This window comes from Abramis brama, assembly GCF_963993115.1.
Source record: "Abramis brama genome assembly, chromosome: 5".
NCBI classification, from domain to species: domain Eukaryota; kingdom Metazoa; phylum Chordata; class Actinopteri; order Cypriniformes; family Leuciscidae; genus Abramis; species Abramis brama.
The window spans coordinates 34,732,143-34,758,914 of record NC_139967.1 but is presented as its reverse complement, the minus strand read 5'-3'; the positions used below and the strand labels follow the sequence as shown (position 1 = coordinate 34,758,914).

The 26,772-nt window shown below is 42.0% G+C and overlaps 2 protein-coding genes across 2 annotated transcripts in view; one reads left to right on the top strand and one right to left on the bottom strand.

Moving 5' to 3' along the window:
* rxrab (retinoid x receptor, alpha b) overlaps positions 1-337 on the bottom strand; it is a 76,824-nt gene extending 76,487 nt beyond the window's left edge. The window contains exon 1 of the mRNA XM_084114545.1: positions 78-337. Coding sequence (XP_083970671.1) covers positions 78-105 — 28 coding nt within the window. The 5' untranslated portion in view covers positions 106-337. The remainder of the gene's footprint in view (positions 1-77) is intronic.
* The window catches only part of ppil3 (peptidylprolyl isomerase (cyclophilin)-like 3), a 359,195-nt gene that overhangs the window by 170,724 nt on the left and 161,699 nt on the right, over positions 1-26,772 (top strand). The gene's annotated exons all lie outside the window — the stretch shown is intronic.

Here is a 26,772-nt window from a genome sequence, read left to right as displayed (position 1 = left end):
CCTGGTAGATGTCTGTACCTCTGCATGACATTAGCGTTAAGATAATAGAAACCATATTTCCCTGGAGTCAAACTCACCTAGAGACAAGAATGGTTTGGTTTCCATATTAGCGCATGCCAGCTTTCTTTCTTGTAGATAGTGATTTATTTTCCCCAGTGGGCAAGCTATAAGATCCCGTAGGAAACGCCGTCAGACCAAAGCCAGAGATCCGCTGTCAAAATCCACTTAATATAACTAAAGTATCTACTTCAATCGCTCCATCCAGTTTGTAACTCCGCGAGAGCGCTCGCTCACTCACTCCCAGTATTCCTTCAGCGTTCAAGCACTGCCTCACTATAGGGACCCTACAAGGGGGGACTCTGATCAGCAGCACTTTTGCAGCGACAAGCCACTTCTACTTTTACAATGTGGTACTGTTGCCAATGCCAAAACCCCCTTCGAACTATAAAATAAATGGCAATAAAACAATACATATGTGTATTTGGCAATATTTAAACGTGTATTACAATTGTTTTTGTTATGTAAACGAAAAAACAAACAAACATTTAATTGGATTATCACTGAAGAGCTATTAAAACAATCATGCCCCCCCCCCCCCCCCCCCCCCTCTTTTTCTCTTTCAACCTCAGGGTTGTCTATCTATAGAACAACTAAATGTGTTACTGTGTGTGTCATCACACTGGTGTTGTATCCTCCAGGGAATTCATCATTAATTAATGTACATGGCACATTAAAGATCAAAACCATCATCAGCATTATGAAACGAGTATTTAAATGAATATGGCTTTACTTAATGCCAAAGGGAATTAATTATGTGAGTATGTGAGATGGAGATATATTCTATAATAGTTTTATAATTTTAATATAAATATAATGGCATGGTATATTAAAACCTTAAATAAAAAGCCTATAAAGAGATAAATAGCCTATATACAGTATAAATAATGGTTGCAAAATGAGAGACAGTATCTTATTGCAGTATAGAGACAGTATTTTATTACAGCAAGTTCTGCAATAAAAACAAAATGCATCCACATGTATATAAACGACTTTCTATGTGCAACCACATAATTTTATTATCTTTGTTAAACTCTTTCCCCTGGTTTCACAGACAAGGCTTAAGATAGTCCCAGACTATAATGCATGTTTGAGCTGTTTTAACCAAATGTAACTTGCACTGACATATCTTAAATATGTCAGTGCCATTGTTTTGTCTCAAGATGCACACCAGTAATGAGTTTTTTTCTAATGCATGTTAATTAACGCTATTTAAATGCCCTAATTGAACTAAGGATTAATCCTGGCTTAATCTAAGCCCTGTCTGTGAAACTGGGCCTTTTCACTTCAACAGTAAGTGTATTTTTAACAGAGTAACTGGGATCTTAATCTCTTCAAGCAGGTCAATGTCATGAGCTTTCATTTGTGGAGAAGATGTAAGTGAGCTTTCACACAAGTCTTAACACTGGGAACAAAATATTGCACATCATGCGGGTTTTGTTAGTTTGGGGTTCATATGTTATTAGCTGTCATCTGATTAGATGTTTGTTTAAATGGCTATTCACAGATTTGAATTTTCTGTCCTATTGGTCTGCATTATACTGTACTAATTCAGTGCAAACTTGACACCTCTCCAATAATGCTTGTCTGAGCAAAGAAAATGCTGCCTCAGATCTAATTAAATGGTAAGTTTAGAGGTCAAATAGCCTTTCAAAGCAAAAACAGTTCAACATATGAGTTCTATACTGCAACTCATAGCTGTAAAAACGGATGAGGAGAGAGTCATAGGTTACAATAACAGCTGGTGAGATTGGGAGAGCATACTCACTTTTCAAATAGTATCATTCTCTGAGGAGACCAAAGGCTTTCCAAGAAGGATTGCAATTATTCCTTAGTTCTATAGAGAGAATGTATCATCCAGTCATCCAAATGTGATTCATTTCAAATATTATGTACCTTTTTTCACTGATATCTATTTCACCTATAAAATGTAGTAAACATATAAGGATCAGTTCAGTTTTAGAATGCAGATTGAATACGTATTTAAATAATTGACTTTAGCAATTGTAATCCGCTCTTTTACACCTAAAGTTTTACACCTAAAGTAAACATTATTTTACTGCAAGAATTTTAAATATTACTTTATGCCATGTATTGTTATGCTTTAAACATTGATAGGAAATGTCAACCTGAGTCAGGATGAAAGCACAGTGTTTTCTTATTCTTGTGTGGATGACAGACAGTGGAGGTCTTAGGTTCACATTCCTCACTATCGCTCAAGAACAAAACTCTGAGGACTGTCCTGTAAACTTCAAAATCGTGCAGGAAAAAAGAAAGTTGATATATATTATAATATATATATATATATACACTGCCATTCAAAAGTTTGGGATCTGTAAGTTTTTTAATGTTTTTAAGTCTCTTCTGCTTACCAAGGCTGCATTTATTTGATTAAAAATACAAAACAAACAGTAACATTGTGAAATATTATCACAATTTGAAATAACTGTTTTTTAATTTGGATGTTTTATGTAATTTCTTCTTGTGATGTAATGCTGAATTTTCAGCATCATTACTCCCGTCTTCAGTGTCACATGATCCTTCAGAAATCATTCTAACATGCTGATTTGCTGCTCAAGAAACATTTCTGATTATTATCAATATTGAAAACAGTTGTGTATTTTTTTTTTTTTTTTTTCAGGATTCTTTGATTAATAGAAAGCTCAAAAGAATGGCATTTAGGCCTATTTGAAATATAATCTTTAGTAACATTATAAATGTCTTTACTGTCACTTTTGATCAATTTACAATTCAATTCAAAATTACACATCAATTTTATGATCAATGCATCGTTGCTGAATAAAATTATTAGTTTCATTAATGTCTTTCAACGGTAGTGTATAATGTTATACAAAAGCTTTCTATTTCAGATAAATGCTGTTCTTTTGAACTTTCAATTCGTAAAAGAATCCTGAAAAAAATTGTACACAACTGTTTTCAACATAGATAATAATAATAATAATGTTTCTTGAGCAGCAAATCAGCATATTATCATATCTTAGAATCATGAATTTTCTGATTTTGCTGACAATTCAGCTTTGATCACAGGAATAAATAACACTTTAAAATATATTCAAACAGAAAACAGATATTTTAAATTGTAATAATATATTGTGTGTGTGTGTGTGTGTTTTAATCAAATAAATGCAGCCTTGATGAGCAGAAGAGACTTTAAACATTAAAAGTCTAACAGATCCCAAACTTTTGAACTCCAGTATATATCCTAATTCAGAACTGTTATTGCGGAATTTATTTATATACAGCCATATCAATATATATCAATAAAATATTAGCTAGCCTCTTCATCACTTGGCTGTTACAGGTTTTGTAATTACTCTGTCAGATACCGTCTATACACTCAGGAACTGTTTTCCTATAGAGATTTACTAACAGTGATGGTGCACAACTGAAATGAGAACACCACAACCCTCAGAACAGGAGCAACTCCATCAAACTGTGGTATTACCAGGGGTTAGTGATAGGGAACCAGAATCCTTGTGCAGTTTGACTTTCTCAGGGAGACAAATTGAGATGTGTCTCACTGACTGATCCCTTAAGGATCAACGCCAAGTGCAGGGGCTCAGTGGCAGGAGTGATTTAGTGCGTCTCACTCTCTCCGCTGGTCAGCCACTGTGGAGGAAAGAGAGGGGCAATCAGCCTCGTCATAAATCTCTACACTTCCTCCCACCATCACCAGTTCAAGAGAAATACCCCCCAACCCCCTCATACACAGCCCATTAAACCTGTTTGCCCCCAGACACACAGACACACACACACACACACACACACACGGTCCAACATAGCATCAAGTAATCAGTCATTTCAAGTCTGTTAAATGCATCCATCATGAGAGTTCTGGAAAAAAAGTGTCATGAACTAAATGTAAAAATGTTTGGACTGGTGAATGTATGGAAGAATTATAGACACGCCTGCTCATGGAAAATGGAACATTCTGTAATCATGTATTTATTTACTCTCATGTGGTTTCAAACCCATACGCTGTTAGTTTTTCCATGGAATGCAAATATACATAACATATGTAAAACCCACACTACCATTCAAAGGATCATTTTTTTTTTTTTTTTTTTTTTTTTTATGTTTAAAAAGTATTATCGCGAAATATTATTGCAATTTAAAATAAGTGTAAAATAACTGATGAAATGATTAAAATGTGATTTATTCCTTTGCTGGCAAAGCTGAATTTTACTCTAGTCATGTAAATAAATTAACAAATAAATAAAACATTTATTAATATTATCAATGTTGAAAACAGTTTGTAAAAAAAAACTATTTTTGTGGGAAAAAAGTGATTTCAGGATTCTTTAATACAACTGAACGTTCAAAAGAACAGCATTCGTAACATTATAAATGTCTTTACTGTCATATTTGATAAATTTCATGCATCCTTGCTGAATAAAACTACTAATTTCTTCTCTTTTTTTTAATCACAACCCCCAACTTTTGAACGGTAAATATATAAAATATAACATTATAATTACATTATGTATAACATTTTAAATATAATTTTACATTTTTGGTGGAAGTATTCCTTAAGTTATGGTTAACCATCTCTCCATCAGATTATTATCAGGTCTTTTTCTTCTTTCTTCGTGCAATGTTATAAGATTCATGTTTTATGCAAAATGCACATACAAAATTTACAAGTGGTGAGTATTTGCCAGCAGAGCACAACACAAAATTAAATGAAAATACATATAGTACTGAAATACATTGTTCAAAGCAGAGAGGCCCAGTTCCGTTGTATGAGCTTCAGTATGAGTCGAAGGATTTACTGCTGTGAATAATTAGTAAGTGAAGTGTGGATAACTTCTCCTTCGCCCTAGATACTTGGCACACTCTCTCCCTGTTTGCATCTCCACCAGTGTATCCAGATGGTCAACTCACTATGAACTCCCTGGGCTAGTTGCACCATGCAGCCTGCATATTATTTATCAATAACTGCCGGCCTATCAGGTGCTGGAACACCAAGAGCACTCAGCGGTTAGGAGACAGTAGGGGGGCAAACATGTAAACACGTGAACACACACACACACACACACACACACACACACACACACACACACACACACACGCACAACCGCAGGCTCTGACACTGACCCAACATCTGCTTTTCATTAGCATCCAGCACACACACGCTCCCTCTCTGTGTCTCGCTCACTCGCTCGCTCTATATACATTCACAACAACAGACTGCTGTTGCTCAAAGAGCTGTCAACAGTTAGGACTTTCTCAAGACGTAAAAGGCAGAGAGAGCCAGTCGGAGGGAGAGAGACAGAGGGAGAGAGGCAAACAAAAGGGCACCATATGGAGAGGGTGCTTAGAAAACCACCTGGTTCTATGATATGAGTGCCAAGTCTATAACGTGAATGACCTGTCCTTAAATACTTAAAGTTCAGACGCGGCCAGTGGGCGGAATGTACCTTAAACTCTCTTAACTAAATGTAAAGAGTGTACAAAAATGATAACCATAAAAAAGTGATAAACACAAGCGGGCAAACAGTGGGCTCTAAAAAGTATTTAAAAAATGCATGAATTTCTATGTATAGTATTATAAAACAAAATATTAGCTGGTTAGGTTTAAAATGATGAAACAATCGATTTTATGTTCAAAAATAAGATAAAATGTATTGTGTGAATAATTGTCAAACATTAGTAGATCATGTTCATAATGTGATGAACACCTGTGTGAACTTGAGGACAACTTTGATTCCACTAAAAAACATGGGACCACTTTGTTTAAATTATAATTGCAAAAACAATTTTGATATATATATATATATATATATATATATATATATATATATATTAAAGTGAAATGTATATGCATCTTATTCTTAACTTGTAAAGCCTGACAAATTAAATAATAGTCAGAAAAATATATTTTTTTTAAAAAGAAGAGTTTATTGAGCCTTTGAACAACATACATACATACATACATACATACATACATAATATATATATATATAGTAAAAGTAAAAAGAATCACAGGTTATTAAAAAATATTAGGCAGCACAACATTGATAATAAATCAGCATGTTAGAATGATTTCTGAAGGATGTGACACTGAACACTTGAGTAATGGCTGATGAAAATTCAGCTTTGCATCAAAGAAATAAATTATGTTTTAAAGTATATTAAAATAGAAAACCATTCTTTTAAATTGAAATAGTTCATAATATTACTGTTTTTTTTTTTTTTGTCATTTTGATCAAACAAATGCAGGCTTGATGAGCGTAAGAGATTTCTTTCAAAAACATTAAAAATAGTAATGTTTATAAACTTGAGTATCATATTTGATTCTTCTGGCTTTCATGGCTCATGTAGTAAAACATAAGAGAATATAGAGCTCACACTCGAGGAGGAAAAACACCTCAGTTTTATTCAGAGGACCTAACTGAGCACAAATCTGCAATTTGGTGCCAAAATTAATGTGAAATTCTGTTCAATGAGATCTTTATAACAAAATTGCAGACTACTTAAAATGCATATATGCATATGTATCAGTTGTCACTCTAAATCATTAAAGATTTCACTGCACAAAATACGTGTACTATGACCTGAAAGGGGATGTTTTTATCAAATAAAAGGCCTTTTATTTGATAAGAGAAGTATGAACTATTAATCAGAGCACAGAACCATTAATCAAAACTTTGTCAGAAACGTTTCATTTGAGGCCTTTGAATTTTGCAAATCAAACATAATACAGGCTTTATTGGGTTAAGGGTCCACAAGTGTCCAAATATGTTTTTGTTGTTGTTGTTGTTTTCTTCTTCATTTTAAATTTATGGAACATCGTTTGAATTTCTCCTCGTTTACCATCATCTCATATTCATAATTTGAAGCGCTCCCAAGCGCACTGTTGATTTACAGCTGCTTACTGTGCTTACTGTATGTTGGCCATCACAGTCTCCCCTAGGTGGCCCCTCACACTAAGATTCTGCCATTTTGTAATGCTGTGATGAGGCCACAGTCAAGCGAACTTCACTAGAGAGTGGGTCAGAGTCAGGTCAACTCACAGGCTCTCTACCATTATCAGGCCAAGAGTCTGGCGTAACCCCTCACCCTCACATGCCCCCTCCAAACAACATGCTCATTAGAGTCAATTGGAGCCATTTGGACCCTAACAGTGGGCTATTGGTGCTGTCTGCTGCTTAAGTGATGGTGTTACCCCAAGTACAATGAGAAGAACAACTGTAATTCAAACATTAAAAGAAAAGTTCATGTGGGTTCGGTGTATTTTTGGTTTATGAAACAATTTTTCTCTTTCTTTTACTGACAGAAGGGAAACTGTTTCTTTTGAGGCCGAACATTTTTTTGTATTATTGTTTGGATCAGTATTAACTAAACCTGAATGTATGTGAATTGCAATTAGTTTCATTATATATAAATTGAGTCATTTGATTGATACTATTGTTTTTCAATAATTTGCTTCTTTTCAAATTTGTGACGTTTCTGAGCTGTTGAAATGTCTCTTTTGTCTCCCTGATTTTTTTCAGTAATATTTAACTTTAAATCTATTGTATTATACATAGTTAAATTCACTACATAGTCTGCTGTGAGTGAAATGTAACAAGAGTGTTCAGATTACTCAAGCCAAAAATAAAAGGAAAGCAAGAAAAAGAAAAAGTGATGTGGTTTGATGACTTGTGGATGATACGCACACTTTATGCTACAGGGTGAAGGATGCAGGAGTGAGTTTTTGGTGGAACTGTGTTGGAGCACTGATAAATGATTTACACCATTGGCCTTTGGGGTTTATTTATGCTAATAACCCTCCTAAATGTAAATGTAAATACATAGAAACAATAATTCTTCTTTTGAATCCAGTTAGGTGTTTTACTTGTTGTTGTTGTTGTTGTTGTTGTTGTTTTTTTAAGTTTTTTTTTTTTTTTTGTCTCTATCCAACAAAACTGTACAATGAGAGCAGAAATCTCTCTCACTCTCTCTTCTCTCTTTGTCCCCAAATAATGTCCCCTGTGATAAATGAACAGTGATTATAATTCACATCTTTCAGCTCTTCACACCTCTGGCAAACCAATTTTTTTTTTTTAAGTTCTTGTTTCTCATTCAAAGGCTCTTGCAAAATGAAAATCCACATACACTGATAAAAGTTCATTCTTAGTTTAAAAGATCAATTTTATGCAATGTGCGTGTGTATATGTGTGTGTTCGGTACATGTTCTTTGATAATTAAAACAACATATTTTATTTGAGAAGCAAAATTGTATACTGTATATATAAATACCTTACACAGTTTTACTTCTCAAATGAAATATACAGTATGTTGTTTTAAGGATCACCGAACATGTACTGTCTGGAATATTACTAATCTAATTCTTATGAATAGAGGCCAATCCTTTCATTAACCATAGCACAACAGTCAAATATACAGGAGATCTTTCACACTTTTTGAAATTTGGGAAGTGCAGAAATGCTCAGTGAAACTGACTGAGTCAAAATTGGCTCCATGTGACCATGGTCGACTCACACATCCTTAGAATGTGAGGAAGTGTGTCTGTACAAATTAGACTTTGCAACATAGTGATCATCCTTTATATGGGAGACACAGATGTCATAATACGAGTGTGTCACTGCACTGTCACTGTCTTGTGTTGCTTAGGGTGACATTTCTGAATCCCTTTTCCCCCCCATAAACATCACTGTGTATGGCTTGAGACGTCAAAGCAGCTCGGAATAACAAAAAATATGACGTCATGCACTCTGATCACATGACTTTTGTGTCTGTCTGATAAGTGTGATTCAAATGTCTTGGAAAAATGAAACATGATGAGAAGAATCAGATGTCATCATAACTCTAATATGATCTACGAGAAGCAGTACACAGGCTTCGAAACCATCAGCAAAAACACATTGCATTGGCTTTAATCTATGTACCAGCACCAGTTGCAAATTTGTCAGATCATAAGTCATTTCTGAGCTAACAGAAATATTCTGGGCTCATTACAAGTTACACTCAGTCGACAGCATTTGTGCCACATTGATTACCACAAAAATCATTTAAATAAAATACATATAATGTATTATACATTTTTATTTTGAATTATTTTTCTTTCCTTTAAAAAGGAAATTGGCCAATTTGTAAATGTGAAAATAGTCACTGTTTCATAGCCATAAGAAGCAAACAATATACATTTTTTATTTTAGTATAAAAATAGTTTACTAACCTTTTCTGTGTAATTATATTTCTGTTAAATATTTTGAACATTTTTACAGCTCAATACACAAGTTAAATGTAAGTGCTTTTTATAAAAAATTTAAATGATAAATTTCATATTTCTGCTTTGAAACCCTGCAAAAAAAAATCGCCTCATTAATTTCCATTGTGGTGTCTCACTATAACCCTAATTTTCACTTTTGCTAAAAATGAGGGATAAGTCAATGCGACTGCTCTTGAATTTCTCAACAAATCCAGCCTTCTCAAATGATTCGTACTAAACTAACATCAGGTAGTATTAGAGATCATACAATTCTGCATCAAGCAAAAAAAAAAAAAACTGTCTTTTGAAAGTGTCGCTGTAAAGTGCTGACAGGACATTGTCATTTGATCTTAACTCTACCCTGCCACACAATCTACTGAATTACAATGACACAAGCCATTAGCCAGCACCTACAACCTCCCAATCCCCTCTCCCATTTCTGGCACGGAAAGCCTCAAGGTTTATTTTCACAGCTCATGTTACTAACCCAGAGTGGACATCTGAACAGTCTTGATAGAGGACAATCGAAAAGAGGGACTGAAAACTGGATGCGTTATAAACGAGTAGACATGATTACACGGTACAGAGATAATAAAGATTAAGATAAGGAATTATATACATTTTTACATTCCAAATTTTTTCATCTGTACAGCCACAAGCAATTTAAAACAATCAGAGCAGATATACATACAACTTCAATTTGGCTGATTAGAGAACATAGATTAAAGAAACATTGTTTACTTTAAGTGTATTCTTGCACTGAGAATTGGCCATCAAGTCAGAGTAAAAACAGAGTATAAGTCAGTTTTCTTTTTCAAGCGGAAGCCATATTGTCATGACGTGTGTTCAGCTCTTTTAAAATACCATTCTATATCATTCTGAACATCACAGAGCGGTTTTCTCTCTCAGAGAAGATTACATTAAAGAGACCAGACATTAAAGAGGATTCTATAAGTTCCTCACTTCCTGTGTCAACAGCCTCATTTTTACATTTGTACACACAATTTGATTTAGTGAATTCAAAGTTAATCAGTTTAGTTAGGTTGACACAATTTAGTTAATTTATGTTGGTACAACCTCATTTTGTGTGCTTTGTCACACAATGAATATGAACTACTAAGAAAAGACAGGTGTCATTACTGAGCGTAGAAAATGTCCTACATAACTGAACATAAACATTAAAATGAAAAATTTCCCTTTACTGAAAAACACATAAATAACACTTAATCCCTAATTTTACTCTCAAAATGCAGTCCCTTACAAAGCATGCTGGGAACTACAGATCCACTGCCCAGGGCTGCATTTCTCAAAAGAATCATGAGCCAAGTTGAAGACCATTGGTGACAATAGCTCTACTATCTACTTAGGCTTACAATGCTTTTGGGAAACACAGCCCAGTTAGTTATGTCAACAACAGTTTAATTAATTAATTAATAAAAAAAAAAAATATATATATATATTTCAAATAAAATGTATTTAATTAAAATGTATTTTTTTTATTTTAAATAATTTAAAAAAATAATAATAATTAAATAAAAATATATATATTTTATTTCAATTTAATTAAATTGTATTTTATTAAACTGAACAAGAGGCAGAAAATCATTTTTTGAGTGTATATTTGTTTTATGATGTCAATTGTGATTTTCACTTTGATGCAACATAATGTATAATAATCACAAATCACAATTTCTCATTGACGCAAAATTCACCAATAAACAAGGGCTGTTTCTCAATTCCAAGAACGCAGAGAACGGACTTGTGTTCTCGTGGAGACCGGTCTTGCCAAGCTTCCTTGGAAGAACGAACTCGGAACCGGCCGCAATGACTTCTGGGACACCAGGCGAGTACTAGCTCAAGTCTGCATTCGATGCATCCTCGGTATCAAGAACACATCCGGGTTCTTTCATGCGTCCTCTGTACTTGCGTTCTTGAGAATTGGGTCTGAACTTCGACGGTTAATGATGACGTAAAACGAGAACACAAGGACGCAAGATCGCTGAAGAACGCATATTGAGAAACACCCAGAGACACCAAACACAAACTTTTTCTTCTTCTTTGTCCTTCAGAGCAGATGTCCTGTAGCTGACACGAGCCATGACTATACTGCCCTCTATAGGTGTGGTGCAGTCCTAGTGCAAATGTGTGGAATGTGTCCATCCTGAGCTTTATTGAAATTTGTCAATGTAACTCAATTAAGTTAAAACAGCATTCCATTGTTTGTTACATAAACCTGATTGAATTAGGTTAAAATAACAAAATTAGATTTTATCTGTATAATCAGGTAGAAATACATCCTTAAAGCAACAACTGCACATGTTCACTTTTGGATGGATGGGTGGATGGATGGATGGATGGATGGATAAATGTAGGCTAATTCGAAATAAGACTGCACAGATAAAACTAATCATGTTTAGACATCATGAAATAATAATAAATAGCTATACTATTCATTATGCATATGTATGTGACAGTATCACATTATTGCCATATACTGTACTTTTCAATACACAGTCGGTGCTAGAGCTGTAATAGGACTGTGCCCCTCTCAGCCTACAGAATTGCATAATGCTCAGTGAACCTATTATGAACCCTACAGAAATTACCTCAGAGAACAGATGCCTGACTTCGTCATGATCCTTCACGTTAACAGTCTCTATAATGCAACAGAAACTCTACACTGGTGTACTTACAGTTGTGTGGTATTATACAGAATCATGCCCTGGAGACAATTGTCATACAATGTGTCATACATACAGAAACACTTCTTTAACTATTCCCACACTTCTCCAATCTAATAACATCAAACAATCATGTTTTCTATGGCCTCTTAACCATACAACAGAGCACTCATGTAGTAATGACAATGATAAACAGTCTCAGTGTAAACACAGCCTGCTGTTTGGATCTTTGTGCACTAAAAACAATGAAGGCAATCAGTTGACGGCCATGTTGTGCTCTCATGTAAAGCTGAATTCTCCACTGTTCCACATTCTATAAAACCATATGTAGCAATTAGCGGCTGAGAACACTAAAGCACTGTCAGATCTGTGGTGGACAAGTAGGAGGGGAAGAGTAGAGAAAAGTTTTTACGTTTTTTCTTTTTACTTTTATTACGAGAGCCAGTAATAGCATCTGCAAACGGAACACAAGTCCGCAAGTCACAAGTGTTGCAGTCAAGCTTCATGTCGAACCATTTTCTTTTCACTTCTGGGACTGTTCGATTAACAGATGAAACTTACCAAAAGCATTATTACCTAAAAAATCCTTTTTTTTTTGGACCTGATACGCCACTATGTACGCTTGAAAATAAAATGTGGCGTTTTGAATGATCTTCTGATAATAAAACTTCAATTTCTGCATCTGAGAAATTTCTCTTCTTCATTCGCTTTTGAGAAGACATGTTGAAATCCTTCGTTTCGTGTCATAATATGATGCCCATATATAGTTGTCAGTCGGATTTAATGGGTGGGATTTATGGTAATTGCGAGAATGAGCGTGCAAGCGCGTCCCATTTACGACTGATTGGAATTCATTAACCCACACACACATTTCACTATCAAATCTGACGTTTACGAAGTATTTGTGAATCAGGAGAAGAATTTTCGGGAATGTCTCTTTACACGCAAATCACTCACATATTTACTCGTATATTTACGAATGTTTCATGAATGAGACCCAATGTCCATTCTGCAGGCATACCAGGCTGACCTACTAAAAGACATGAGTGAGAGTGAGGAGGTCAGCACTGCCGTAATTCGCTAGTTACGTCAGGCTGCAGATTTGTCTCTCCGTGCCACCAAGGAGACGGCCAAATCAGTGGGCCGTTCTATGGCAGTGGAGAGACGGTGGCCATGGAGAGACACCTATGGCTGAACCTCTCAGGAATGAAGGAAAGAGAAAAAAACGTTCTTTCAGGACGCCCCGCTTTCCCCTGTGAGCCTCTTTGGTGACTCAGTAAACACTGTCATCGTGGTGTTCAAGCCCTACCCGGCCCCAGCCCGACAACGGCTGAAATTTTTCGGCCCGTACCCGACCCGACCCGAGACCAACATCAATATCACTTTAAGCTCTCTCTGACGTGTGCTCTTTGATGCACGCTCTCTGATGTGCGCTGTCTCTGCTACACGCAAACACATGCACGTCACATGCTACTAAAAGGTAAACTTTTATTATAGGCCTGAAACATCATGCCCAATCATGCCCACAAATATTGAACAGACTGTCCATTAGAGAGAAGCATAAGCATGCAGTAGAGCCCGATCTGTAAAAAAAAAAAAAAAGGGGGGTCCCGACGGGCTTGCAGACCTCTAATCGAGAGGTTCCAAGAAGAAAAAAAGCAGTTCCAGAAATTCCTGCCACTCCGCATTCATGTCCCAGGGGCTGCTGGGCGGGAGCAGCCCTGGCCGTCGACTATAGCTCCTAACACAAGGCGCAGCAAAAAAAGAGGGCTCTGGTAATGGAGCAAGAGGTAAAAGCTCTTCTGCAAAAGGAGCTTATAGAATGGGTTCCTTCTCCCAGCAGGGAGTCAGGTTATTACAGCCGGTACTTCATTGTCCCAAAGAAGGATGGGCCTGTTAAATCGCTCAGTAGGGAAGCTCAAATTCAAGATGCTCACTCTCAAGCTGATCGTATCACTAATCAGATCCGAGGACTGGTTTGTCACGATAGATCTAAAGATCACGATAGACGCTTCCATGTTTCCATCCTTCCACAACACAGGAAGTTCCTGAGGTTCGCTTTCGGGGGCGAAGCGTACCAATATCGTGTTCTTCCGTTCAGCCTAGCTTTATCACCCCGCACATTCACGAAATGTATGGATGCAGCTCTGGCTCCGCTACGAGGTCAGGGTATATTCTGGCAAACCGTTTGCCAATCACGTCTAGCAATCGGCAAAGCAAACTGTGGTACACACCATTTACCAACAAGCGATGGGTAATTCACAAAGCACAATTGTTATTTTTTGTTTTCCCAGCATGATACCATAGAACGGCATAAAGTAAGAGGTTTGAGAAGTAAGAGGCGGGGCACCAGTTAAAAAATTTCAAAGTTAAAGTTCACGCAAACAGGTATTAATAAACAAGGTTTAGTCAAATATTGATTGTTTATAGCTGAATTAGTAGAACGCAATCATATTTGGAACATAGAATATAGCCTATAATCCAATAAAGAATCCAACGATATAAGATATTGGCATGAGCAACCCCATTCTTATGTAATATCTTAATAAAATATCGAATTTAATATCTTTAAGTTCACACCTCCATTTTGTAATATAATTGTAAAGTCCGTTAACACAGATTTTAGCCTAGGCTAATAGTGGTTCTCAAACTGGCGGCCATGCTTTAAGGCTTCCAGATGGTACAGGGTAGCCTAAGCCACACTTAAGACGTTTTATGAACTATTGAATTTTTCAGAAATTCAGTGTAGCCAATCATCAGAGAAATAAGACTTCCAACCAACATTTATTAAATCATTGCATAACGCATTCTATTGTAGGCTATTATTTCATATGTATGGTTTTTAAGTTTTAAATGGTTTTGTGTCATTCATTTTCAGTGGAAAAAAGCATCTAAATCTTGATCATTTAATACTGAGGCTATACATTAGATGCGCGGATCATATTAAACGTCACCCGAATCGGCTGCTTCTAATTAATAATGCACCGCCACCCACCCGCAACATAATTTTCTCTGATTTATAGATATCGGCACCCGATCGCCACATTACAATTATTCTAAGGCCGGTTTCATACAGCACGCCTGCCTGAGTGGCGCGTCGGAAGAGCGTTTGCTGCGCGTGCGTGCCCATTGTGCTTTCACACCGGCTACGTTTGCAGCCCGCACCGCGCACAGTAGCCTACAATAATCGCAAGTTCTTTATTACTTTATTTTACATACATTTATAAGCAAAACTTTTTGACTTTCAATATAGTTTTAATAACTGTGATTTGTTTAATCCACATGTGTTCGTGCTTTTCTGGTCCAGCCTACTGAAAGTTATCAGACATAAAGTTATAACAAAAATCACATATTTTTTATAACGTTTTTGTCTTTTCCTCACTCAGAGTTGCTTTCAGATCCGTAGAAGACTCCTACGTACTGTATACGGTTTAAGATAAATTAGGAGCTTTCTGAGAGTATTCTTATAAGCTTTGAGAATACGAAAAAAATTGCAGTAGCCTATAGGCTACACATTGCATATGGTAGGCATACAGTGTGTATATCGTTCCTGGTGCAGAATGTCTGCTCGTTACATTAGTAACCTTTTATATTGTCCATGTAAAATGACATTAAATATTTTTTTTAAGTTCTTTAAATCGGATAAATAAGCGAATATACTGTACACTTTCAAACATATGCAAACGTAACTAAATGTGTAGGTCAAATAATACATTTATATAATTATTTAAGAAATAATCCAGTCAAAGGGCTGTATGGTCATAATAAAAGTACCCCAGAGTGCAGTCTGGACGATGGGGCAGGGCGACACATTTGGGCGGGTCAACACGTGTCGCTCCACCCACCCCCAATTTAACTGGTTTATAATACCGCAATCTTATTGGTGTAGAGTAGACCAGGGATCACCAAACTCGGTTCTGGAGGGCTGCTGTCCTGCAGAGTTTTTCGATTTTGTGAATGATTTGGCCTTATTAAAGAAATATTAAATGCTAACTTTAATCGTATCTTATTATCTGTTTACCATGGTAATTTTAGTTAAGATCTATTGACTATTGTTTTATTGTAGCATAAGACACAGAATAGATGAAGTTATTGTTTAAAAATAAACGCTTGGTGACGGCACCTGGGAGATGTTTTACAGTAGCGCGTCATTCACTTGGCTTATTCATATTTCTATCAGGATCCGTGGATCAGCACAAACTCGGGATGATATGACGCAAATTGATGATAATTCACTGTAAGAATGTAAGCTGCTGATTATAAATTCTAAAGCACGACCGTTTTTTGTTGTCATTTTTTAACGTGATTTGTTGTCCAGTTATTTGGTACTAAGTGCAAATGCAATGTTTAATGGTGAACTCATGTTTCCTTGTTGTTTACCTGTTAATAAAATATGAGGGCCTATATATTGGTTTTGGTTCTGTAATGAACTGTTTTTTAAAGATTTATGTTTTCTAATAAGTGTCAACCGGTTAACATAGGCCCTAAGACTGTGACATCATATTCAAAATCCAATTATTTATTTATCCACCCCCCGCATTGTGTGTTCATGTTTTAATCTCCGTATGTAATGTATGTAAAAATGGTTTCAAATATTAACACTCACATATAGCTAGCTGCATAACCATAAAAAACACTGCTGTAAATCTGTGCAATTATAATAAAATAATAAAATACCCAGCAGAGAAGTGATATGAACATGTAGGCCTATTGCTTAAATACGCTCTTGAGCACGTGTAGGCTATACATAATAATATTTGCTAAAGATCGACATAATAACATCTGTTTTAGTAAAAAAAAATATATATTTCTTTATTTACACATTTTAGCACTGTGCGGTTTTTATTCCCATTGTATGCACAAAACGCTCCGGTTACGACTGTAACCTCGGTTCCCTGAAGAGGGAACGAGCGTTGCGTCGAGTTTGACGCTATGGGAACGCTTTGCGTGATGACGTCTTGAAGCACATGTAAAATCAGTCCAATGGTGTAGCGGGACGTCAGAGGCGGGTGACGTCACGTACCAGGAAGCTATAAAAGCCGGCCTGAAGCAGGAAACAACAGCTTAGTAAAGTCTGAAGTCGTGCTGACAGGCATGAAGGAGATATGGCAAGGTGACGCAACGCTCGTTCCCTCTTCAGGGAACCGAGGTTACAGTCGTAACCGGAGCGTTCCCTTTCAAGGGAACTCGCGTTGCGTCGAGTTTGACGCTATGGGAACGTCTATACCAACGCCTCCATAGCTACAAAGGTCTGTCCTGTGTGAAATCATGACGAGCAGCACTAGGATGACAAAACATGAGACCCTGGAGCAGAGTCTAGATCCAGAGAGTAGAACCTGACGAAAGTGTGCGGTGAGGACCAGCCTGCCGCATCACAGACATCCTGTAGAGAAACTCCTGAAATAAGGGCCTTAGAGGCCGCCATACTCCTTGTAGAGTGTGACCGGACAGCCAAAGGAGAAGGCTGCCCAGCCGCCTCATAAGCAAGTGAGATAGCCTCGACCACCCACTTGCTCATTCTTTGCTTAGACACCGGCCCTCCCTTGTTAGGGGAGCCAAAGCAAACAAACAACTGATCACTTCTGCGCCACAGGGCAGCTCTGTGGACGTAGGCGTCTAACGCCCGAACTGGGCAAAGCAAATTATTAGCCTCCTGGTCCGCATTCTGGAAGGGAGGAGGACAGAAGGCCTGCAGAATAATAGGTCTGGCCACATTAGTGGGGACCTTGGGGACATAACCCGGTCTGGGATGGAGAAAAGCTTTCACCATACCCGGAGCAAACTCTAAGCAGGAAGGAGCAACCGACAATGCTTGAATATCCCCAATTCTCTTAAGAGAAGAAATGGCAAGAAGGAAAATAGCTTTCAAAGTCAGAAACTTTTCCGAAACCTCCTCAATGGGCTCAAAGGGGGCCAGGGACAGGCCTTGTAGAGCAATGGACAAGTCCCATGGCGGCACCCTAGAGCGGACTGCAGGCCTCAGCCTCCAAGTGCCACGAAGGAAACGAGATACCAGAGGGTCCTTCCCCACAGACATTCCACCCAAAGGAATGTGGTAAGCACCTATGGCCGCCACATAGACCTTTAAAGTGGACGGGGTCAGACCTGCAGTGAACCGGTCCTGCAGGAACTCCAGCACTGTACCAATTGGGCAGTGGACTGGGTCCAGCCGACGGTCACTACACCAAGAAGTGAATACTCTCCACTTCAGGGCATAAAGTTTCCTCGTGGAGGGAGCTCTGGACTGCAGAATGGTCTCAACAACCTCAGTTGAGAGACCTGACTCTATGAGCTGGGCCCCCTCAGAGGCCAAGCCCACAGGTTCCACAGTTCTGGGCGGGGGTGAAGTATTGAACCCCCTGCTTGGGACAGAAGGTCCCTCCTGACAGGTAGCTCCAGAGGAGGCCCGTCGAGGAGGGACACAAGGTCGGGAAACCATACTCTGCCCGGCCAGCGCGGGGCTATAAGAAGCAGGCAAACCCGGTCCCTGCGAACCCTCTCCAGAACTCCCGGGAGCAGAGCAACTGGGGGAAAGGCGTACAGACGAAGCCTCGGCCACGCCTGTACCATAGCATCCAGTCCGAGAGGAGCTGGATGCGTGAGGGAGAACCAGAGTGGACAGTGAGACGTCTCTCGAGACGCAAACAGATCCACTTGTGCTTGGCCGTACTCCCTCCATATCAGCTCCACCACCTCGGGGTGGAGCCTCCATTCCCCGGGCCTCGGCCCCTGCCTCGACAGAGTGTCTGCTCCTATATTCTGAACCCCGGGGATGTAGGCTGCTCTGAGTGACAGCAACTTCCCCTGGGACCACAAGAGGATATGGCGTGCCAGATTTGATAATGGGCGCGAGCGCAAACCCCCTTGGTGGTTGATATAGGCGACTACCGACGTGTTGTCCGTATGCACTAACACATGGTGTCCCCTGAGGTCTGTGACAAAGCTCCTCAGAGCCCGGAAGACAGCTAACATCTCTAGGCGATTGATATGCCAGGAACGATGATGGTCTTCCCACAGACCTTGAGCTGAGCGACCCTCCAGGATCGCTCCCCAACCCGTGAGGGAAGCATCCGTCGTTAGCAGTCTGCGACGACAAGAAGCTCCCAACACTGGGCCCTGGGACAGGAACCAAGGTTTCTTCCACATAACCAAGGCACGTAGGCATCGCCGCGTGACCTTGATTGTGCGAAATGGGTTGCCCCTCGGGGAAAACCCCCTGGTCCTGAGCCACCACTGCAGGGGCCTCATGTGCAGCAGTCCAAAAGGTATCACGTTGGAAGCTGCTGCCATGAGACCCAACAGTCTCTGGAACTGTTTGACAGTGAGTAGCTGGCCTAGCTTTACACTTTTCACAGCTGCAAGGATGGACTCTATACGTGGCGGTGACAGGCGCGCCTGCATCGACACTGAGTCCCAAACCACGCCTAGGAAAGTGGTTCTCTGGAGTGGAGAAAGCACACTCTTCTTGGCGTTCAGCCGTAACCCCAGCTCTTTCATGTGGGCGAGAACAACATCTCGATGTTGAACCGCCAACTGATGCGACTGAGCTAAAATCAACCAATCGTCGATGTAGTTCAAGATGCGAATCCCCTGAAGGCGCAGAGGCGCCAGAGCTGCATCCATGCATTTCGTGAAAGTGCGGGGTGATAAAGCTAGGCCGAATGGAAGAACACGATATTGGTATGCTTTGCCCCCGAAAGCAAACCTCAGGAACTTCCAATGACAAGGACGGATGGAAACATGGAAATATGCGTCCTTGAGATCTATCGTGACAAACCAGTCCTCGGACCTGATCTGTGGCACGATCTGTCTCAATGTCAACATTTTGAACTTGAGCTGCATGACTGACTCGTTCAGAACTCGAAGATCCAAAATGGGACGCAATCCCCCGTCCTTTTTTGGAACTATGAAGTACCGGCTGTAAAACCCGGTTTCCCTGTCGGAGGGAGGTACATATTCTATGGCCCCTTTCTCTAACAGAGTGTTTACTTCCTGTTCCATAACCAGAACCTGCTCGGGGGCCACCACAGTGGGCAGAACCCCCATAAACCGAGGTGGGCGTTTCCCGAACTGAATCAGATACCCTTTTTCCACGGTCTGCAGGACCCAACGAGAAACATTTGACAGTAGCTTCCACGCTGTCAAAGATTCTACTAGAGGTACCAGCCTCTCGAGACTGGCTTCTGGATTTTGTTGTTGTTGAGCAGTCAATTCGACGCCCTGTAACGGCGCACCGGCAGGGAGCGACCGAACAGACTGCTCTAACACCCTCCTCGGAGGGGGCGGGCATCCCGAGGCCACTACGTTTCCGGGTGGTCCTTGAGATATGTGCTCGCCGGAGACCGCTGCGCCCTGTAACACCTGAGGCGGCAGGGTTGGCAGAACGGTCCCCTGAGGGTACCGAAGAGAGACGGGCACCGTAAAAAGAGGTGTTAACCGCTCTGCTTCGGGGGGGACTACCCTCATTAATCCTGAGCCCTCGGACGTCAGGATTTTTTCCCAGCAGCCTTCTTGGCGGTAATAACGGTCCGCAGATCCGTTCTACCCCTCGAAGACTGCTGGGTTTGAGCGCGCCCTCCGTGTCCCCGAGATTTTTGTGGGGGAGCACGAGAGGACACACTCTGTTTTTGAGTGGCACGGTGTTCAGCGCTCTTTTTAGAGGAGTGAGGCTGCTCCCGCTCAGCAGCCTCATAGAATGAACGGCGGGGGAGAAGCTTTTGCAATGCAGCTGCCTGTTTAGCAGCTTCCTGAGATTTAGCTACCGCACTGTTTACTGCATCACCAAATAAACCAACAGTGGAAACCGGAGCATCTAAGAGAACGTGCTTTTCTTTCTCTTTTATATCGCTCAGATTGAGCCACAGATGCCTCTCAGTGGCCACCAGGGCTGCCATAGACCGCCCGATTGATTTAGCGGTCTCCTTGGTGGCCCTGAGAGACAGATCTGTGGCTCTGCGAAGTTCAGCCACTGTGTCAGGACCAATTCCCCCGCCCTCCTCTAAATCCCCCAATAATTCTGCCTGATAGGCTTGCATAATAGACATCGTATGCAGACACGCTGCAGCTTGACCAGCGGCTGCATACGATTTATGAACCAGAGATGATGTGTATTTTACTGGCTTAGAGGGAAGTGAAGGAGCTTTCAGGGAAGATGCCGTTGCTGGAGAGAGATAGCTCGCAAGCGTCTCCTCCACCTTCGGCATCTCCCCATAACCATATTCTTTATATTTATGAATGGAAGAATAGTGGGATGTTTGTGGTGCATACACTCTGTATGAAACCGGTTTTCCCCACGATCTCGACACCTCGGTGTGGAGATCGGGAAAAAACGGAAGGCTTCTTCGCTGAGGCTGAGTACGAGATGGCAGGAAGCGTTCGTCGAGCTTGCTTTTCGAACGAACGTCCTGCCTATCCTCTGGCCACTCAATAGATAATCTGTGAACTGCTCTAGTGACAACATCGAGCAATTCCTCAAAAGCGTGAGACTGAGGTGGCGAATCCTCAGACTCAGCTTCAATACTAACAACGTCCAGCTCCTCAGAGCTGGACAATTGCAGTACTGGTGCCTCCACCGGGGGGGAAGAAACCGCAGCGCGTGCTTCCACACCCTGATGAGAGGCACTGGATCTATCAGAAGGATGCTGAGATAAGGCAGAGCCCGTCTCAACATCCACTGACAGATCCATCTGCGAACCCCAGGTCTGAGATCGACGCCGTGCCTCGGCAGCGGCGGGACCAAAGCCCTGGGGAACGTGGTCGGGATTGAACCGAGCCAAGCGGGATCGGAGCGTACGCAAAGGAAGCGCACAGCAATGCTCACAGTCACCACCCTCGAGTGCTGACTGGGCATGCTCCTCTCCCAAACAAACAACACAAAGAGTGTGTGTGTCACCTCCCGTTAAATAACGCGGGCAGGGATGGACACACACTCTAAACTGCTGCTTGCTCGCCATACTGAATAATATATATATATCAGACAACACCAAATAGACAGACAGATTTCAACACAGAGCGCTACTGAAGACTCAGAAAGCTGTTGTTTCCTGCTTCAGGCCGGCTTTTATAGCTTCCTGGTACGTGACGTCACCCGCCTCTGACGTCCCGCTACACCATTGGACTGATTTTACATGTGCTTCAAGACGTCATCACGCAAAGCGTTCCCATAGCGTCAAACTCGACGCAACGCGAGTTCCCTTGAAAGGGAACCCAATGGCCATGCAGGGCTTGTATTCTATTTGGTAGCCTATTATTAATTGTCTTATTTGTCACGGTGGTTTTGCTTTAAAATAAAATAAATCACACTTTCGGATTTATCTGATGTTTTACTGAAATACAGTGAATTATTAGGCCTACACAATCTGTGTAAAATCCCGATGTTGTGTTTATTCACAGATCCTAATGGAAAAACGAAGAAGCATAAATGAAGTAAAATTACGGAGCCATGCATAGCACGTGGAAAAATATTGTCTATATCAGACTTTGACATGCCAGTAATTTCATGCTGTCATGCTCATTGCCCACTAAAAGTGGCACTGATATATCGGGTAAATTAATTTAATAGTATAACTAGGCTAACTCTCAAACAGTGTATCATTTATCAGGGACATATTTTGTGATATCGTCTAGCCATAAACCTGCTCAATAAAGCTTACAATATGACTTTTTGTAAAACTTTGAAATGAAAACGATGTGAATTGAGCTCTATACGAATACATTTTTACAGTAACTTCATCTAACTTGATTCGTAAGTTCAAATTGATTGTTACTGAAATCGTCATGGTTATCACTTAATATTTCTGTAGTACGGCCAAACAGCGTCATAGATCATTCATAAACTCGTAGCAGACGTGTAGGCTACATGCTATGCTCATGCCTCAACCGTCTACGCCAATAAGATTGCTGTAGCCTAGGCCAGGGGTTTTCAAAGTGGGGGCCGCGGGGCGCCAGGGGGCGCCAGGGGGGCCGCAGCAAGTTTTAAAAAAAAAAAAGTTAAAAAACGTTAAAAAATAAATATTTGCTAATATGAGTATTGTTATGAAAAAACATTATAATAATTTGTTGCATAGCCTATCTGATATCTGATTGATCGGCTAGTGACAAGAATTGGCCGATTTTCACGTGATTTTCAGTCTGACATATGCCGATTCAAATGCACTCGGGCGCCGCATGAATAACATTGCGCAACATCAACATCACACATGCACACAGAACGCACATGTAGGAAACGCCTCGGTTACGACTGTAACCTCGGTTCCCTGAAGAGGGAACGAGCGTTGCGTCGAGTTTGACGCTATGGGAACGCTTTGCGTGATGACGTCTTGAAGCACATGTAAAATCAGTCCAATGGTGTGGCGGAACGTCAGAGGCGGGTGACGTCACATACCAGGAAGCTATAAAAGCCGGCCCGAAACAGAAAACGAAAGCTTCGTAAAGTCTGAAGTCGTGTTGACAGGCATGAAGGAGATATGGCAAGGTGACGCAACGCTCGTTCCCTCTTCAGGGAACCGAGGTTACAGTCGTAACCGAGGCGTTCCCTTTCAAGGGAACTCGCGTTGCGTCGAGTTTGACGCTATGGGAACGTCTATACCAACGCCTCCATAGCTACAAATGTCTGTCCTGTGTGTAATCTGGAGAGCAGCACTAGGAAGACAAAACATGAGACCCTGGAGCAGAGTCTAGATCCAGAGAGTAGAACCTGACGAAAGTGTGCGGTGAGGACCAGCCTGCCGCATCACAAACGTCCTGTAACGAAACTCCTGATATAAGGGCCTTAGAGGCCGCCATACTCCTCGTAGAGTGCGACCGGACAGCCAAAGGAGAAGGCTGTCCAGCCGCCTCATAAGCAAGTGAGATAGTCTCAACCACCCACTGCTCATCCTTTGCTTAGACACTGGACCTCCCTTGTTAGGGGAGCAAATGTCACTTTTACGCCACAGGGCAGCTCTGTGGACATACGCGTCTAACGCCCGAACAGGGCAAAGCAAATTATTCGCCTCCTGGTCCGATTTCGAAAGGGAGGAGGACCTCCAAGTGCCACGAGGGAAACGAGATACCAAAGGGGTCTTTCCCCACAGACATTCCACCCAAAGGACTGTGGTAAGCACCTACGGCCGCCACATAAACCTTTAAAGTGGACGGGGTCAGACCTGCAGTGAACCGGTCCTGCAGGAACTCCAGAACTGTACCAATTGGGCAGTTGACTGGATCCAACCGACGGTCACTACACAAAGAGGTGAATACTCTCCAGTTCAGGGCATAAAGTTTCCTCGTGGAGGGAGCTCTGGACTGTAGAATGGTCTCAACAACCTCAGTTGAGAGACCTGACTCTATGAGCTGGGCCCCCTCAGAGGCCAAGCCCACAGGTTCCACAGTTCTGGTCGGGGGTGAAAAATCGAGCCCCCTGCTTGGGACAGAAGGTCCCTCCTGATGGGTAGCTCCAGAGGAGACCCGTCGAGGAGGGACACAAGATCGGGAAACCATACTCTGCCCGGCCAGCGCGGGGCTATAAGAAGCAGGCAAACCCGGTCCCTGCGAACTCTTTCCAGAACTCCCGGGAGCAGAGCAACTGGGGGAAAGGCGTACAGACGTAGCCTCGGCCACGTCTGTACCATAGCATCCAGTCCCAGAGGAGCTGGATGCGTGAGGGAGAACCAAAGTGGACAGTGAGACGTCTCTCGAGACGCAAACAGATCCACTTATAATTTCCATATCAGCTCCACCACCTCGGGGGTGGGGCCACCATTCCCCGGGCCTCGGCCCCTGTCTCGACAGAGTGTCTGCTCCTATATTCTGGACCCCGGGGATGTAGGCTGCCTTGAGTGACAGTAACTTCCCCTGGGACCACAAGAGGATATGGCGTGCCAGCGCAAACCCCCTTGATATAGGCGACTACCGACGTGTTGTCCGTATGTACTACACATGGTGTCCCCTGAGACCTGTGATAAAGCTCCTCAGAGCCCGGAAGACAGCTAACATCTATAGGCTATAGAATGCCAGGAACGATGATGGTCTTCCCACAGACCTTGAGATGAGCGACCCTCAGGATCGCTCCCCAACCCGTGAGGGAAGCATCCGTCGTTAGCAGTTTGCGACGACAAGGAGCTCCCAGCACTGGGCCCTGGGACAGGAACCAAGGTTTCTTCCACATAACCAAGGCACGTAGGCATCACCGCGTGACCTTGATTGTGCGAAATGGGTTGCCCCTCGGGGAAAAACCCTCTGGTCCTGAGCCACCACTGCAGGGGCCTCATGTGCAGCAGTCCAAAAGGTATCCCGTTGGAAGCTGCTGCCATGAGACCCAACAGTCTCTGGAACTGTTTGACAGTGAGTAGCTGGCCTAGCTTTACACTTCTCAGAGCTGCCAGGATCGAAGTGTGGCGATGACAGGCGCGCCTGCATCGACACTGAATCCCAAACCACGCCTAAAAAAGTGGTCCTCTAAAATAGAGAAGCACACTCTTCTTGGCGTTCAGCCGTAACCCCAACTCTTTCATATGGGCGAGAACAACATCTCGATGTTGAACCGCCATCTAATGCGACTGAGCTAAAATCAACCAATCGTCGATGTAGTTCGTGATGCGAATACCCCGGAGGCGCAGAGGCGCCAGAGCTGCATCCACGCATTTGGTGAAAGTGCGGGGTGATAAAGCCAGGCCGAATGGAAGAACTCGATATTGGTATGCTTTGCCCCCGAAAGCAAACCTCAGGAACTTCCAATGACACGGACGGATGGAAATATGCGTCCTTGAGGTCTATCGTGACAATCCAGTCCTCGGACTAATCTGTGGCACGATTGTCTCAATGTTAACTTTTTGAACTTGAGCTGCATGACAACTCGAAGACCTAAAATGGGACGCAATCCCCCGTCCTTTTTCGGAACAATGAAGTACCGGCTGTAAAACCCGGTTTCCCTGTCGGAGGGAGGTACATATTCTATGGCCCCTTTCTCTAACAGAGTGTTCACTTCCTGTTCCATGACCAGAACCTGCTCGGGGCCCACCACTGTGGGCAGGACCCCCATAAACCGAGGTGGGCGTTTTTTGAATTGTATCTGATACCCTTTTTCCACGGTCTGCAGGACCCAACGAGAAACATTTGACAGTAGCTTCCACGCTGTCAAAGATTCTACTAGAGGTACCAGTCTCTCGAGACTGGTTTCTGGATTTTGTTGCTGTTGAGTAGTCGGTTCGTCGCCCTGTAACGGCGCACCGGCAGGGAACGACCAAACAGACTGCTCTAGCACCCTCCTCAGAGGGGGCGGACATCCCGAGGCCACTACGTTTCCGGGTGGACCTTGAGATATGTGCTCGCCGGAGACCGCTGCGCCCTGTAACACCGGAGGCGGCAGGGTTGGCAGAACGGTCCCCTGAGGGCACCGAAGAGAGACGGCACCGTATTTTTCTCCTGCTGTTGAGCAGTCGGTTCGTCGCCCTGTAACGGCGCACCGGCAGGGAACGACCAAACAGACTGCTCTAGCACCCTCCTCAGAGGGGGCGGGCATCCCGAGGCCACTACGTTTCCGGGTGGACCTTGAGATATGTGCTCGCCGGAGACCGCTGCGCCCTGTAACGCCGGAGGCGGCAGGGTTGGCAGAACGGTCCCCTGAGGGCACCGAAGAGAGACGGGCACCGTGAAAAGAGGTGTTAACCGCTCTGCTTCGGGGGGACTACCCTCATTTGTCCTGAGCCCTCAGACATCAGGACTTTTTCCCAGCAGCCTTCTTGGCGGTAATAACGGTCCGCAGATCCGTTTTACCCCTCGAAGACTGCTGGGTTTGAGAGCGCCCTCCGTGTCCCC